General features: G+C 39.0%; 1 protein-coding gene and 1 long non-coding RNA gene across 3 annotated transcripts; one reads left to right on the top strand and one right to left on the bottom strand.

Moving 5' to 3' along the window:
- Positions 1-6305: 6305 nt before the first annotated feature.
- LOC144066930 (uncharacterized) lies at positions 6306-10110 on the bottom strand. Its single transcript, XR_013297791.1, has 2 exons — positions 8702-10110; positions 6306-7550 (listed from the first exon to the last, which is right to left on the bottom strand). It is a non-coding gene; the product is annotated as an uncharacterized LOC144066930 (long non-coding RNA).
- On the top strand, positions 8930-15485 carry anp32a (acidic (leucine-rich) nuclear phosphoprotein 32 family, member A). 2 transcript variants are annotated; one of them, XM_077590340.1, is made up of 7 exons: positions 8930-9095; positions 11703-11852; positions 11935-12057; positions 14135-14330; positions 14467-14549; positions 14789-14873; positions 14983-15485. In XM_077590340.1, exons 1-7 carry the CDS (start codon positions 9042-9044, stop codon positions 15054-15056), a joined length of 765 nt encoding a protein of 254 aa, XP_077446466.1. In that variant the 5' UTR covers positions 8930-9041; the 3' UTR covers positions 15057-15485. The 2 variants fall into 2 exon arrangements, with proteins under 2 accessions (XP_077446466.1, XP_077446458.1); XM_077590332.1 differs by having other exon boundaries at positions 14428-14549.
- The last annotated feature ends 700 nt before the right edge of the window (positions 15486-16185 follow it).

The raw sequence follows: 16185 nt of genomic DNA, 5'->3' as shown, positions 1-16185 counted from the left end.
GACATTTGGAGAAATTAACATGAAAGAGGAAAATAACATTCTGTTTAGATGACACACTCAGTTTTGCAAAGAGCCTGAAGGTGAGCTGCTTAAATTATGCCTACTTAAATCCAGTGGGCAAAGCTTGTTTTTCGATGCTTTGGAATGTAAGATAGTCTTCAGATCATTACTAGATTCTTTCTGAACCGCTTTATCCTCACTAGGATCGCAGGGGGTGCTGGAGCCTATCCCAGCTGAGGCCAGAGCTGGCGGACACCTTGAATTGGTGGCCAGGCAATCGCAGGGCACAAGGCGACAAACAACCATTTACGCTCACACTCATACGTAGGGGCAATTTAGAGTGTCCAATCAGCCTACCATGCATGTCTTTGGCATGTGGGAGGAAACCGGAGTACCTGGAGAAAACCCACGCAGGCCCGGGGAGAACATGCAAACCCCACACAGGTTGACCGACCTGGATTTGAACCTAGCTCCCGCACTGTGAGGTCGACGCGCTAACCACTCACCCGCCGGGCCGCCCCGCCGGGCAAGCACAGGAAAAAAAATAAATCATTATCATGTACTCCAGCCGAATTTGGAAAAAGTGTATTTTTAGTAGCAGTATGAAGAGAGAGCCATGGGCATTTGAGTGTTATGATTTCTCTGACCTTGTTAAGACTTGCTGCAGCAGTATAAGAATGATATAATGAGTAATGTTAACAAAACCTTCTGGAAAATTCCACTCAAAACTAGTCTCATCTCATCTGCTTGCATGTACCTGAGTTAATCAGATTGGTGTCAAATGCTCTGTTAACTGGTAATTAACATGAGGACACTGCTGCAGATTAGCACGTGATGAATATGTAATTATGCCCCATGATGTTGGAAATTCTATCAAGCACTGGCAGGAGTGTGTGTGCATGACTTTCTTTTACTCTGCACTCTCTCTCTGTCTGTCCCTGTCTCTCGTTCTGTCTCTGTCTATTTCTCTGTCTCTCTCTGTCTCTCTTTCTCTCTGCCTCTTTCTCTGTCTCTCTGTCTATCTCTCTTTTTATCTATCTGTGTCTATCTCTATCTAGCTACCCATCTATCTTCTCATCGCTCGATCTTCCTAAAACTCTATGTGCTGTATGTTGATGAATGTATCAAGTTTCACCTCACATTGTTCAAGCAGCGCCAATTTCCGAATGCTCAACAACAAAATTTGAAATCTTTGTTGCCGCAAATCCTTTTGTCAGCTGACATGCGGTGCATGCCTGGAAAAGGCTTGGTGGTGAAAGTAAGCATGAGAGTGGCTGCACATTACTGTAACGTCAAACTGCTCCAGTTGAGCTGAATAAGAGGCCTCATTAAAATTTAATTATCTCCCAGTGCCAGTGTATCACCATTTCTATCAAGATGCCTGCAACCCTCTTTGTTTCCTCACTCGCCTCTACCAAATGAGTGTCCATCTCATTTGTTGTCTTGTCATATTAGCAACTAGGTGATTAAATAAAAATGACTCTTCGTGGAAATATGGGCACAGTTTATCACAATTTTAATGGTGAAAATCTCAAAAGCTCTACAGTTTTGAGTGTTAAGCTTTTTATTTTACATTAATCTTCTGTGGCAGTTATGTTCCTTTACATTTGAGGTCTCAAAATGAAAATTTGGTAGGTATATTCTGGCGATGAATCAATCAGGAGCCGATTACTGTCATTCATTTATTCAGTTTCCGCACCGCACAAGGGTCGCAGAGGGTGCTAGAACCTATCCCAGCCAGGCGGGAGGTACCCTGAATTGGTGGCCAACCAATGGCAGGGCATAAGGAAATGGACAACCATACACGCTCACACTCTTAACTAGGTGCAATTTTGTGTGTTCAAACGGCCTACCATGCATCTTTTGTGGACGTGGGGGGAAACCAGAGTACCTGGAGAAAACCTACGCAAGCTCGGGGAGAACATGCAAACTCCACACAGAAAGGTCAGTACCCATCGGGTATTGAACCCTCGATCTCAGAAGTGTGAGGGGGACATGATAACCTCTTGCCCACTGTGCCGCGATAACTGTAATTAATTGTGAAATTATATTTGCCTTTAGGTTAAGTAGTTAGCTAGTAGAAGCTATGCACTCGCTTTGTCACTCGCTTTGTTTTATCAAAACATTCCACTCACTTAATTAAGCATTCATTCATTATCCGAGTCGCTTATCCCTCGGAGCGTCGCGCGGGAATTCTAAAGCCTATTCCAGCTAACCACATGTAGTCGGGAGGGTACACCCTGAATTGGTTGCCAGCCAATCACAGGGCAATAGGAGACAAACAACCATTCATACTCACACTCAAACCTAAAGCGATTTAGAATGATCAATCCGCCTACCATGCATGCTTTTGTGATGTGGAAGTAAACCAAAGTACTTGGACAAACTCTACAAAGGAAGGCCAGAGTCCGGGATTGGACCCTTGATTTTAGAACTGTGAGGCAGGCTTCCACCATGCCGGCCAGTTAATTATGATACTTCTTTTTTAATGTATCTCAGTTATAAATAACAAAGCAAAGCAATGTGGATGAACTCACTCAGAACCTCTGACAGAATTTGGGAACCTATGATGAACTGCAAGAATTAAGGAAAGCGAGTTTGCTTTATAAACGAGCAAAATGATGAAACTATGGAATAGATTTCATGCAGAACTTTGGCATTCACGCACTGAAATACAGTTTGTTCTGCTTCTTTTCTGACCACTATTTGATCCAATCTGATTTAATGGTCACGCCAAGAGATATTCCCAAAACAAAATATTTATGTTTGGTTTTCAGTGCTTTAGATCGCAGTTATACAGAGAGCTCTAATACTTTAGCATTTTAACTCATTTGCTTAGCTGTGTCTGAATGTGAGTTTATTTATTCACCCTTTCACATTTTCAATTGATTTAAGAAGTCAAAGTTCTTATTTAAGTGTCAGGCACCCAATAACCTTTTTTAATTGCTACTATACAAATCAGGGTGGGTCTTTGGTGTTAATTAAAGTAAATGTTTTCTCATATATTTCTAAATTTACCAATTTACTGTACTTAAATAATAGTTAGTACATTGCCAAATTGATGTTGGCATAGGATATTGATGTTGGCATAGGATATTGATGTTGGCATAGGATATTGTTGTTTGGCGTGTGCAGGGCTCAGTGTATGAAGTTTTGCACAACAAATAAAAGGCTTTCTCCTCTCTTTTATCACCACCACACACTGAACTCTAATTCCTTAAAGAGCAATTACGTCCAGGCCCTGCACTGGACATCACTGATCTCACCAATGGCCCCACAGAGTGTACCGCCGAAATACAGTATCCAATACAGAGGCTAACTTGCACAGGGCGGCCCACTGAAAGACATTTGCCGTTGTCTTGTGCTGGATGGGTGTTACATTACAAAGAACTGTCTCCAACCTGCCAAAATCAATTACAATGAATAATAAATGTCTTTTAAAGCTGGTGCGCTGATTATTTTGACAGAGCTGCCATCTTTATTGCACATGTACATTGGTTTAATGTTGCAGGCAGTCTATGGTACGTGAATTATTGCAATATAAAAACAGTGGACTCTTTCCCAAAATAATTGCTGCGATGTTGTTTACGTGACTCTTTTAAATGTATCATTACATTTACCTCTCGCTACACTTATGATAAAATTCATGAAGTTTTCTAACGCATACGCCTGATGGTGTAGTGCAGACGTGGCGAACAACTTATATACAAAGAGCCAAAATTTTAACCGTAAGAGTCAAACACCCATGCCTTATGTCACAAGCAGCATAAAAAAGTTGAATCTGCCAAATTATTGTTTAAATATAAGTTATTATTTGTTTTTATGGGCCTTAGATGAATTTGAGTGTGTTAGAAGAGAGAATAAAAATGAGAGAAACATGAAATGAGGCAAAGAGCCAGCGTATATACAAAATATGATAAGAAGCAAAAAGCCACATTCTTTTTGGCAGGGAGCCGCATGTGGCTCGGGAGCCACGTGTTCGCCACCCCTGGTGTAGTGGTTCACTCACTTGACTTGGGTGCGGGCAGACATGGGCTCAATTCCCACCAGTGGCAGTATGATTGTGAGTGTGAATGGTCGTCGGTCTCTCTGTGGGCCCTATGGCTGACTGGCGACCAGTCTAGGGCATAGTCTGCCTTTCGCCCAAAATCAGCTGGGATAAGCCCCCCCAGTACAGAAGACGGATTCTAATGTAATTGTTCAAGATGGATAATGTGTTTAAATGTTTTCAAATGAGCTGAAATGGTGTAGGGGTTCACTCGCCAGATTACAGTGCGGACAAGCCCGGGCTCGATACCTGCTGGTGGAAGTATGATTGAGGTGCGGATGGTTGTTTATCTCTCTGTGTGCCCTACGACTGACTGGTGATCAGTACTCTAGGGCAGGGGTCGGGAACCTTTTTGACGAAGAGAGCCATAAACAATTCATATTTTCTAATTTTCTTCCTTCAGAGCCATACTCCGAATTTAAAAGTCAAAATACATGAAAATGTGTGCCTTTTTAGTCACTTCACCACTTTTAGAGTACAAAAAGTCACTGAATTCTTTGGACAACATTGTTATGTTGTTGCTAATCAACGAGTATCAATGAGAATATCCATACAGAAGAGTGTAATGAAAAAAAATATGATAGTGGAAGTAGTGTCAATGCTATGATACCAACGTAACGCTCCTATTCCTGCACTTTCTCACCAGCAGTTTCCATAGTTTACCTCACAGGTTAGCGTAGAGCCATATGCACCCATCAAAAGAGCCACATGTGGCTCCCGAGCCATAGGTTCCCTACCCCTGCTCTAGGGTGTAGTCTGCCTTTCGCACGACAACAGCTGGGTTAGGCTCCGGCAACCGCCACAACCCTGTCGAGGATGGGCGGTATAGAAGATGAATGAAAAAACTGAGCTGAAAACAACACACTTGCTAACTTCCATCACTTTTTAATGCTATTAAGATATAATACTGAATATCCCTTTGTGTCACTGTTTTGTTACTGCCAATTTCATTGCCAACCATAGAGGATGTGTCTCCTTAATTCACATCACCCTCTTGTGGCGCACTAATCCTTTTGCAAGTGCACCCTTATGTTTACCTTTTAATTCATTCAAATCAATTTGTTACTAGTATTTCCATTATTTCGACATTTGCAAAATATGATAGCATGGATTTCTTGTTATAATATTCCACGTCTGCTTTACAATTCACTGGCTGAGAGTTTATGTATTCAGCGTGGATTTTTCTATGCGAAGTTTGAATGTCCTTAAGATTTGCTTGGCTTTCCTTTTTATTCCAAAACTGGTAGTTACAATATTTGAAAAGTGAATGTTCTGCAGGTGTAAATTGTTTAGTAGTTAGTTTAACATCCAAACTAATGTGTAACTGACCTCTCCTCCAAAGTAATTTGGGACATGCTGATGATAAGCATTCCAAAATATGATTTTATGGATTTATGTAAAATAACTGATGAATCTTCTTTTTAAAATTATATTGCTACCCATGTATTGCTAATAGAACCCTTTATTTAATTCTTAACTGTCTATCTATTGCAAATGGAAAGTCAGAACTTTGATATTGGTCCTATATGTGTGTTTGTGTGTTTAACTTACAAGAGTAAACACACACACACACACACACACACACACACACACACACACACACACACACTCACATACACATACACATTCACATACACATTCACATACACATTCACATACACATACACATACACATACACATACACATTCACATTCACATACACATTCACATACACATACACATACACGTACACATACACGTACACATTCACATACACATACATACACACACATACACTCACATTCACATACACATACACATACACACACAAAACCCACTCATGCTCTCAGTATTGTGCTTGAATGACTAAGATTGTGGCTTCCATAACCAAAGAAACAAATTATTTGTTTTAATAATCCAGTAAGTAGTTTTTCAAGTTTAAGGCTTGTTGCAAACCAAGGAATCCAGTCAATAGCATCTGAACTCTAAAATACGCCACGGTTTAGTTACTAGTATTTTCAATAGTCTCCAGTCACACAGCCAATAGTTTTGCAAAGTTGCATAATGTTTATGTATCAACACGCTGTTAATCAAAATGCATATAGACTTTTATTATCAGACACAGTAAAAATACATTTCCAGTATTTAATTGACTTAATTGACCACTGCAATACTGACCAAACATTCATTCATTTTCAAAACCACTTATCTAGTCAGGGCCGTGGGTAATGTATACATACTGCATATTGTTATTTACAAAAATACTCATCCACATGATTGAATTGAATTAAATCTTTTATTGTCATTATGCATGTGAATATATGCATATACATATAGTACATTATACATATGAAATTGTACCTGTCAAATATGGACAATAAGAGTGAGTATATGTTGATACAGGTAATTTTCATTCAAATGTAACCTGATAAAATACAGTTTTTCTTCAATTTTGATTAACATAATGAAAATCTATTGATATGGTGTCTACACCTATTCACAAAATACATATTTTATGTAACTCAAACATTAAAATGAACAAATGATTCAAATAAATATTAAATAAAACAGTACTAAATGTCATTGAAAAGATCTGGTAATACCAGTTTTCAAGGAATGCAGTAAAGTGTAAAGAATTTAAATACAGGAAAGTGCTTCAAGGAATATTTGAATATGCCAACTTTTTATGCAGAAATGCTAATAAAATTTTGGAACAACAAAAGCACTTGTACTGAAATGTGCTAAACACTGCCAGTGTCATCTTTATATTTTCTTCCTACACTGGAAATGGTGATTTGCTTATTTTTGCTACTCATTTTTAACCTTTAAGTAAAGATTATAATGTTAATTGAAGTCAAAAGTGTCAAACAAATTTGAACCCAACAGAGTGTTGATTAATGGAAAATGTCATTTTGGTTGTCACACGTAGTAGCTCTTCTGAGATTAACCATACGCATGTACTGATTATACTAATTTAATTACATAGATAATTATATAGTAATAGTGCACAGCTAGATAATGCATGTCAAATTCAATGTATCTGACCTTTAATAGAAAGAAGAAAAACAACAACTCATAATCACCAAATAGCTTTGTTCATCCAAAACTCAAAGCCCTGTTAGAATACAAAATGCAATCCAAGTCTTAACGATTAATCAAGTCATTTTAAAATGAAAGGACATGAATGTATAGGATGTAGCTTTGTAAAAAAGGGCCTAAAGGCATAAATACATATACTACTACTAATATATAAGAAAAACATGGGGCGGCCCGGCGGCTGAGCGGTTAGGGCGTCGGCCTCAGTGGGGGACCTGGGTTCAAATCCAGGTCAGTCCACCCATGTGGAGTTTGCATATTCTCCCAGGCCTGTGTGGGTTTTCTCTGGGTGCTCCGGTTTCCTCCCCCATTCCAAAGATATGCATTTGTCTCCTTGTGCCCTGCGGTTGACTGGCCACCAATTCAGGGTGTCCCCCGCCTCTGGCCCGAAGTCAGCCGGGATAGGCTCCAGCACCCCCCGCGACCCTGGTGAGGATAAAGAGGTTCAGAAAATGAGATGAGAAGAAGTACATGGCCCCAAAATTCCTGTGCCTCTGGTAATTAAATAACACTTGAATAAAATAGATGCAAGTTGCCTGATAGTGAAGTCGTACACTCGCCTGACTTCAGTGGGGGCTGGATTTCCGCTGGTGGCGGTATGATTGTGAGTGTGAATGGTCATCTGTCTCTCTGTGTGCCCTACGGCTGACCAGTGTAAAGTGTATTCTATCTTTTGCCTGAATTCGGCTAGGATAGGCTCTGGCAAACCCTACAACCCTTATAAGGATGTGTGCTGTGGTATATGAATAAAATAGATGCAATGGCCTAACTTTAAGTATGCAAATGTGGATACTAGAGCCTATCCCAACTGAGTTCGGGTACCAGGATAGCCTGAATTGTCGGCCAGCCAATCCCAGACAACGATTATTATTCATAATAAAAATAATACAATAATGAGACCCGGCATGCAAATGTGTGGACATCATATTTTGGGTCATGTAGGCCACTCTGGTATAACAAATATTAATAGAGTGGCCTTAGTGATCCAAAATATGATGTCGATATAAGTGGACGCCAGGTCTTTATGAGGTAAATTCATGTATAGGCTAGGATAGGCTCTGGCAAACCCCACAACCCTTATGAGGATGTGTGCTGTGGTATATGAATAAATTAGATGCAATGGCCTAACTTTAAGTATGCAAATGTGGATACTAGAGCCTATCTCATAGATTTTAAATAAAATTTTATTGAATTAAAAAGTCACCCTACAAAGATTTGAGGAAAGTGGTATGGAAAATTGAATTATGGGTGATTTTTTTTGGAGGGGAACATAGTTATGTAGATATTTTGGGTCACGTAGGCCCCTCTAGTATAACAAATATTAATATATAGTGGCCTATATGATCCAAAATATGATATCGATAAAAGTGGACGCCAGGTCCTTATAAGGTAAATTCATGTATTTAATTGATATTTTAAATAAAATTTTATTGAATTTAAAGTCACCCTACAAAGATTTCAGGAGTGGTATAAAAAATTGAAATATGGGTGTTTTTTTAACATACAGTTATTAGATGTTTTTTTCATGGAAATACCATTTCATTTTTCACGTGTGTGATGATTAAGGATGTACGTACTATAGTATTTTCTTGTGAGGGTGGGGTGCCGTGCTGTCACTGGGGGTATCATTTCACAGTGGAATTGGGAGTTGAGGACAGCCTCAAAGCGCCGGCCGTCGACAATAAATCCCCACCCAATTCGATGAGAAGGCATTCCATTGGTTCGCGCCTATGTAGATCACCTCACAAAAACAATTGGGCTTCTCTGATTGGTCGACGGTGACGACAATCACAACCCTGCGCCCCCGCCCACCTAGCGGATCAAGTTTGAATGAACTGCAACAGCCTTGCTCTGGAGGTGCCAGGATCATTTGCGGTAATTATTTAAAGTGTGTATCATAAGGCGCGCCGAACCAGGATGGAAATGAAAAAGAGAATTCACCTAGAACTGCGGAACCGTACACCGTCGGACGTAAGTTATCACGCGTACCATCGCCTCTCTCGTGACCGGACGGTGAACCAACCATTTCGTGTGCCTTCTTGGCGTGGCGGAGAGAGAAAGAGATACAAAGTTTGTCAAGTCTGAGAAGGATGCGGACGTCTTACTGCGTTGTGGCGAACATGTTGATAAGTGACAGTGACAAGTGCTGCAGGCGCGTCAACTCCATCACCGGTGTGGCCGCAGCGGACTATTTTGCCATGTGTGGTCGTGGAAATACACAAGGAAAGCTGCGCGAGAAGCCATATTAGTAACTTTGATCTGCAAAAACGCTCGTACTTGTTAATATCGAAACCATGCCGTTAACACGAGCATCATTTTTTTGTACATTAAAAAAAAACGATGTTATAACTATATTGTGTCTCGCAATAGTGAGCCATACTGTGATAGAGCGCTACTAAGGCAAGGAAACACCGTCTACTAATTACGTACTCGCCTAAGCCATGTGGCAAAATACGACGACAGCCTCTTTAAATTCGCACCAGTGGTGTTAGTTGCGGACTTTGCAGATGTCGTGCTATATTCCATCCATTGAACACCACACCGGAATACCGGTTGTTTCTCGAAGTAGGACAAACGCCGCCATTTTACCGTTATACAAGGTCCTGCTCAGAAACGCTGCTACGCCGCGTTTATTCGACAGAAACACGGAGCGATTGATAATACCTGTTTATAAATCGTAACCTATGAATGTCCATCGGTCCTATCTGCGTTTGTTTGTCGTATTAAACAGCGAGGAGGAATGTTCGATTGGCGGCGACGTAATCCGCTTTAGTTGCCCCGCCTTCTCACAAATGACCCTGCGGACTAGGCGCTTTGGCTCCGATTTTGGCGTCGTTCACGCGCATGTAGCTCTATCAAAGAAATGAAGTAAATTTATATTCTCCCCGAAAATTAAATGTATAATCAAATTCGGCAATGACTCAAATCGCCACGAAAACAACTGCGTCGGACAGATTGCTGTCAGCGGAATAATCCTTTGTGCTATTTGGGCTATTTTCCGGATGTCGATGTGATTGGTTAACATCGAATGCCTCAGCACTTATGTGGATATCCATCCGCTCAAACCTGCTCTATTTTGGGAGGGCAAACTATACGTCCTTTAGTAATAATCGGTGCTTTAACCTATTATCAGCGTCAATCTCATTGCCATATTGTAGTTATCCCTTAATGACTGTGAACCCATATTCTAGATGCATGATAGACTCATTTCTCGTGTTACAACAGCGTACATAGTAGAAATGTACGGGTAATAGAATAATCTGTCAGCAATAGTGACCTGTCTCCCAATGAAAAATGTATGGTGCATTATGAAGTGTAAATGCGACCCCAGACTGTTGAACAGATAAAACAGTATATCAAGCAAAAATGGATATAATATAATAATAATAATTCGACCCACAAATCTTCAACAGTTAGTGTCCTCAGTTCCCAAATGTTTATTCAATATTGTTAAAATAGAAAAAAAGAAAGTCATAAATGATACAGTTCCAATGATTTTGCAATGTGTTGCAGCAGTAAAATTCCAAGTTAATTATTATTTGCTAAAAAAAATCAGTTTATCAGTTTTAACATTAAATATCTTGTCTTAGTACTCTTTTCAAATAATTTAATTAAATATATTTTGAAAATAATTTTCAAAACTTAATATATTATTCTTTTTGTTTATATTTAAAGGTGAACGGAACGAACCGTTGGAGCTTATCCCAATAAAACTGTGGGCAAGCTGTCTAAGGTTGAACTTTAAATGTAGTGAAACAATAACTTACCACCAAAATTGCGTATTCAAAATCAGGCCTGAACTTTACCACTAAATGGAAGATGCAAGTGGGTCGTAATGGTAGGCATTGTCGACAAACGGTGCTTATTTGTAAAAAAAGAAAAGAAATTGGTTCTCAAATTTTGTTTTTAGGCCCTATCTGTATGTATAAGTACGTGTGAATGGCTGTTTGTGTCATTTAGGCTCTAGCACCCCCACAACTCTGGTAAGGATAAGCGGCTCTGGAGGAGGAAACTGTATTCCTAGCCAGCATTGACACTAAACCATGCAACGGAATTAAGACTTCAAGCCTCGGCTTTATTAGTGCATCTCTAACAAGTCTGGCGGGGCGGGACTAAATCTTCTATAGTGTCTTTCCACCTTTACACGTAAATCCTGCACGAGAGGACACATGAGAGATGTAGCTGTAGCTACCATTCAACAAAGAACATGAAAACAATAGTAAAATGTACCTTTTTGATAAAAAGCACGGTTTCAGTGGATAAACATTGCCAAGTTGTTGTGACAATTAAAAAAATCCATGCCTGCAATGGCCATCCTCTTTGTGAATTGGTCTAAAATATATAACAATCATTTGCATACAAAGTAAGTAGCGTCAAGCGACAAATTATTTTGCCATCACAGCATCAATGTTGCATCTTTTTTTTAAAGCCTTGAGGTTTTGGGAACATATTCCATTGCATACAGCAAAGAATAGTTTAATGTGGGTTAAAACAAAGTATAGCCTATGTACATAATTTGGCAATGTTATATTTGTGGTTTTCAAAAAATTACTAGATTTTAATGTGTTCACTCTGCAGGTCAAAGAGCTTGTTCTTGACAGCTGTCGTTCCAATGATGGCAAGATCGAAGGTCTGACAGATGAATTTGAGGAGCTGGAATTCTTGAGCATAGTGGGAGTTGGACTGACAACCATTGCCCACTTGCCAAAACTAAAAAAACTCAAAAAGGTTTTTCTCATTTGGTTTTTACTTTTGAGTTTACATACAACAACAACTTTAAATCAGTGTATATTTCAATTATCATGTACAGCTTGAACTCAGCGATAACAAGATCGCAGGGGGCTTGGAAGTACTAGCCGAGAAATGTCCCAACCTCAGACACCTCCACCTAAGTGACAACAGGATTAAAGACCTCAGGACTATTGAACCACTGGTGAGTAAATCATAATTTAGTTGGCTAGTACAGTATGTATTGTTTGTGGTCCATTATGTATAGCAGTGTAAATTCTGTAATTCAGTACATTACACGAACTTAAACCCACTTCAGACCATGCAATCAGGCTTTTGAAAAAAACTAAACATGCCTCTTACCCAAGAGACGCAATGTGCGAACATTCCAGTCGTGAATAAAAAATATCATATTTACATTAGTAACTTAAATAGCAGACTAAATGATTTCTGCTGTTGAAAAAGACCCTCCGCATCACCTATACAGCCACCTTCTAGGGAAATAGTAGTCATTGAATTGATAAAGCATGTTGTTACCACCTTTATTCATTCATTATCCATACCGCTTAACCTCACAAAGGTCACAGTGGGTGCTGGAGCCTAAACCAGCACTATACCAGGCAAACTCCACACATTAGGGTCGGAACCCACCAGGGAATGAACCCTCCATCTCAGAACTATGAGGCTGCTGCACTAACCACTCGTCCAACCACACCATCTGTTATATTTCATTTATTTTTTTATTGAAGTCCATACATGTTACAAATAAAGATCTCCAATTCTTAGTCACCCAATAATAGTGTTTTACTATTTATAACTCCACTATAACCACAATAGATCTAATAAATCTATTTGATTCAATGGCCTTTACCATTTTTTTTAAAATGGCCCAAAAATATCACCAATTAATGTGAGAAAATAGTACGTTTTTTTTTCATCAAAATTCATATAGAGCAGGGGTGTCAGACTCTGGTAGTTCTCTAGTGCGAAATCTGCATTTTAAATGCCCAGATTATGGTGCAACTGTATACCGGTGACATACCTAGATAGAAATGCTACATTTTGTTATTTCTTATTAATAATCTCGATCATACTAAAGCAAGGGTGTCAGCCTCGGGTTGGTTCGCGAGCCGCGTTAATGTCAACTAGATTTCATGTGGGCCGGACAATTTTAGATATAAGATTTAGATTTTTTTAATAAATGGATGAAAAGAACTGTATTAAAAGCCCTGAATATTCAGTTTTTTATAGATCTAAAACAATGTTTATTTGAGCTTTTTTGATATATTTTGAGATTTTACAAAATGATTTTTGAACTAAAAACACAGAAAAAAATAATTAAGAAATTACAATTATTGATTTAAAAGAGGAAAAATCAGGAAATTTAATATACATCTATACTCTTCATTTTAATTTGATCCTAAAACAGAAATTCGGCACTCATGATTTACTTTCCCGGGCCACACAAAATGATGCGGCGGGCCAGATTTGGCCCCCGGGCCGCCACTTTGACACATGTGATATAGAGTTTCTGAATATAGTCACCACATGTTGATATCCATTGCTTTTTAAAGACCACTCTCAGCCAATTGGACCATTCGAGCTATAATTCCAACCCAGTAGCACGTTACTGCAGCCAGGTGGCAGTCACGTTTCTTTTCATTCGGCAGAATGTTTCTCCTAGACGTGTTTTGATAGTTTTCTTTTAAAAAATGAATTTGAAATTGATTTTCTCTTGGTGGATGCAGGATGTCACCATATGAGCAATTGGTGTTCCTGTCAAATTTGAAATGAACTCTCACAGAAAATATGTTTGTTGGAGAAGAAATTTCACAGGCAGGAAGGAAAGCTCAAAGTATTACATTATTGCACTGATGTTTACATATTTTACTGGTACATGCTGCTGATATTTCCAATGTGCATGCTTTTATATGTGCAAGTCATTACTATAACCTGGTGCAAGATTTATTTATTTATGTCTAAAATGTCTTTTCCTGTGTCTGTATTCTCACCCTCTTGATACTGTGACAGTGAAATTTCCCGAATACGGGAAGAATAAAGTTATGTAATCTAATCTAATCTAATCTAAAATGGTCTTGATTTGGCATGTGTTAATATTGGCCATTGTATAGATGAGCCATTGTTGTTAAGATATTTTTAACAAAACAGAAGTGTAACAATTCACACATTTTCAGAAACTGTAGAAAAAATAGCATACTGTATATCGTTTTTATTGTTGTAAAATGAATGAGTTGTTTTCATGAGATTTATCCTTGTGACAGAAAGACGTTTCGACCCTGAAAAGTCTCGAGCTGTTCTCCTGTGAGGTAACAAACCTGAGCGAGTACAGAGACGGAGTTTTTAAGCTACTTCCACAGCTGATCTATCTGGACGGATACGACAAAGATGACAGAGATTCGGATTCGGATCATGATCTTTACTTGGAAGACTGGGGACATGGCAATGAAAATGTCGATGGTATGACTGTGACACAATATGAATCAATTTACATTACAAATTATACTGTTAGATGTGTCCATTTTGCGAAAGTCCCTTTGTTTTAACCCTGATGTAGATGTAGAGGATTATGATGATGACGATGATGCACCTTCAGGAGAGGAGGGAGAGGAGGAAGAGGAGGAGGAAGCAGATGACGATGAAGAGGAGAATGAAGAGGGAGGAGCCCTCAGTGGAGAAGTATGTCTTGAAAATGTTATTATATTGGTAAATTTATTTTTGAATGGCATTGGAAAAAGTGTTTTGGCAACTCGCAAAATATAAAGGATCATTATCTTTCATGTTTTTGCTATGCATATTGAAATGTTTTGTGATCAAATTTCTAGGTATTTTTTGTTCTCCAAGTTTCATTTTAGATATTTAGCATAAAGAAAAGAGTTTGGTCTATTTTGAAGTAAGGCAACAACTTAAATGGACAGGAGGAAGATGAGGAGGACAAAGATGAGGAGGACAAAGAAGTAGATGACGATGAAGAGGCGGAGGAGGAGGACGAGGAAGAGGATGGTGAGAAGGAATGGCTTACAAATAAAAAGCAGAATTGCTTTTTTTTTCAATGAATGAAAAAATTACAACGCTTCTTCTCGGATCCTAACAATAACTGTGGTTCCAATAGAGCAAGAGCGGGGTCAGAAGAGAAAACGGGAACTGAATGAAGAAGGAGAAGACGACGACGATGATGATGACTGAAGGGAATTTCGAGACCTAATGTGAACTGTTTGAACTTATATTTTCCAAACTCTTCCCAGTAACCAAGTGTGTTTACCTGCTTAAGGAGCGCTTTGGTCCTTTGCTCTTTTGTCACAGGCTCTGCACCTTTGTGTACCCTAAAGCTCTTTACAGTCCACTTTTAACAACTTTGCAGAGACACATTTTGTAAGCTAGGCAAGGAGAAATCTTTTAAAAGATTTTTGGGGTGTTTTCTCGCTCTTTGTATGAGATCAGTTTGTCAATACACGTGCATTTTAAGCCCCTCACTTATACCTAGTTCGAAGTCAAAATCCAGTAGTAGTTCAGATGTGTGAGCTGGGATCCAATAATCATTCTCAGAACTTTCCTTTCTTTGTCATAGTTTTGCACTGTATTTTATTTCCTAGAAATAAACGGTGTACTATGCTATCTTGATGTTACCGCACTGAAGATGACCCCCTGGTGGCATTGCAGCCATAGCAGAAGTCGATCCCCTTGACTAAGCAACTCCACCATGTCAAATCCCTAAGCTTTGCTAGTTTGGATAGTACGAGTTCTTGTAAATATTAACCAAATCTATTTTTTGTATTCTCTTTGAAGGCAGCAGACTTTGCGCATATAACTGATGTGAAACCATGTGATTATATATATATATATATATATATATATATATATATATATATACATATATGCATATATACATATATACATATATACATATATATAACTTACATATATATACATACACATATATATGTATATATATTCATCCATTCATTGAATCGCTTATCCTCACAAGGGTCACGGGGCTACTGGAGCCTATCCCAGCCAATTATGGGCAACAGAGTTCACTCTGAAATGGTGGCAAGCCAATCGCAGAGCACAAGGAGACGGAAAACCATTAACACTCACACCTAGGGGCAATTTAGTGTGTTCACCCAGCCTACCATCCACGTCTTTGGGATGTGGGAGGAAACCGCAGTACCCTGAGGGAACATGCAAGGTCCACACAGGAGGGTCAGAACCCACTCACTGAACTCAGTTCTGTGTACCTGCGTGGGGTTTCTCCGGGTATTCCGGTTTCCTCCCACATCCCAAAAACATGCAGGAAAATGAATGTATGAATATA

Source organism: Stigmatopora argus, chromosome 2, assembly GCF_051989625.1.
Source record: "Stigmatopora argus isolate UIUO_Sarg chromosome 2, RoL_Sarg_1.0, whole genome shotgun sequence".
NCBI lineage: Eukaryota > Metazoa > Chordata > Actinopteri > Syngnathiformes > Syngnathidae > Stigmatopora > Stigmatopora argus.
Note: the sequence above shows the minus strand (reverse complement) of the source record. Positions and strands in the feature narration are given on the sequence as shown.

Bases quoted from the DNA above. Each gene is read 5' to 3' on its own strand.
- anp32a (XM_077590332.1), top strand. From the start codon at position 9,042: ATGGAAATGAAAAAGAGAATTCACCTAGAACTGCGGAACCGTACACCG. The intron at 14,331-14,427 runs GTATGACTGTGA...ACCCTGATGTAG, and splicing joins TGGCAATGAAAATGTCGATG to ATGTAGAGGATTATGATGAT. The intron at 14,550-14,788 runs GTATGTCTTGAA...TTAAATGGACAG, and splicing joins GAGGAGCCCTCAGTGGAGAA to GAGGAAGATGAGGAGGACAA.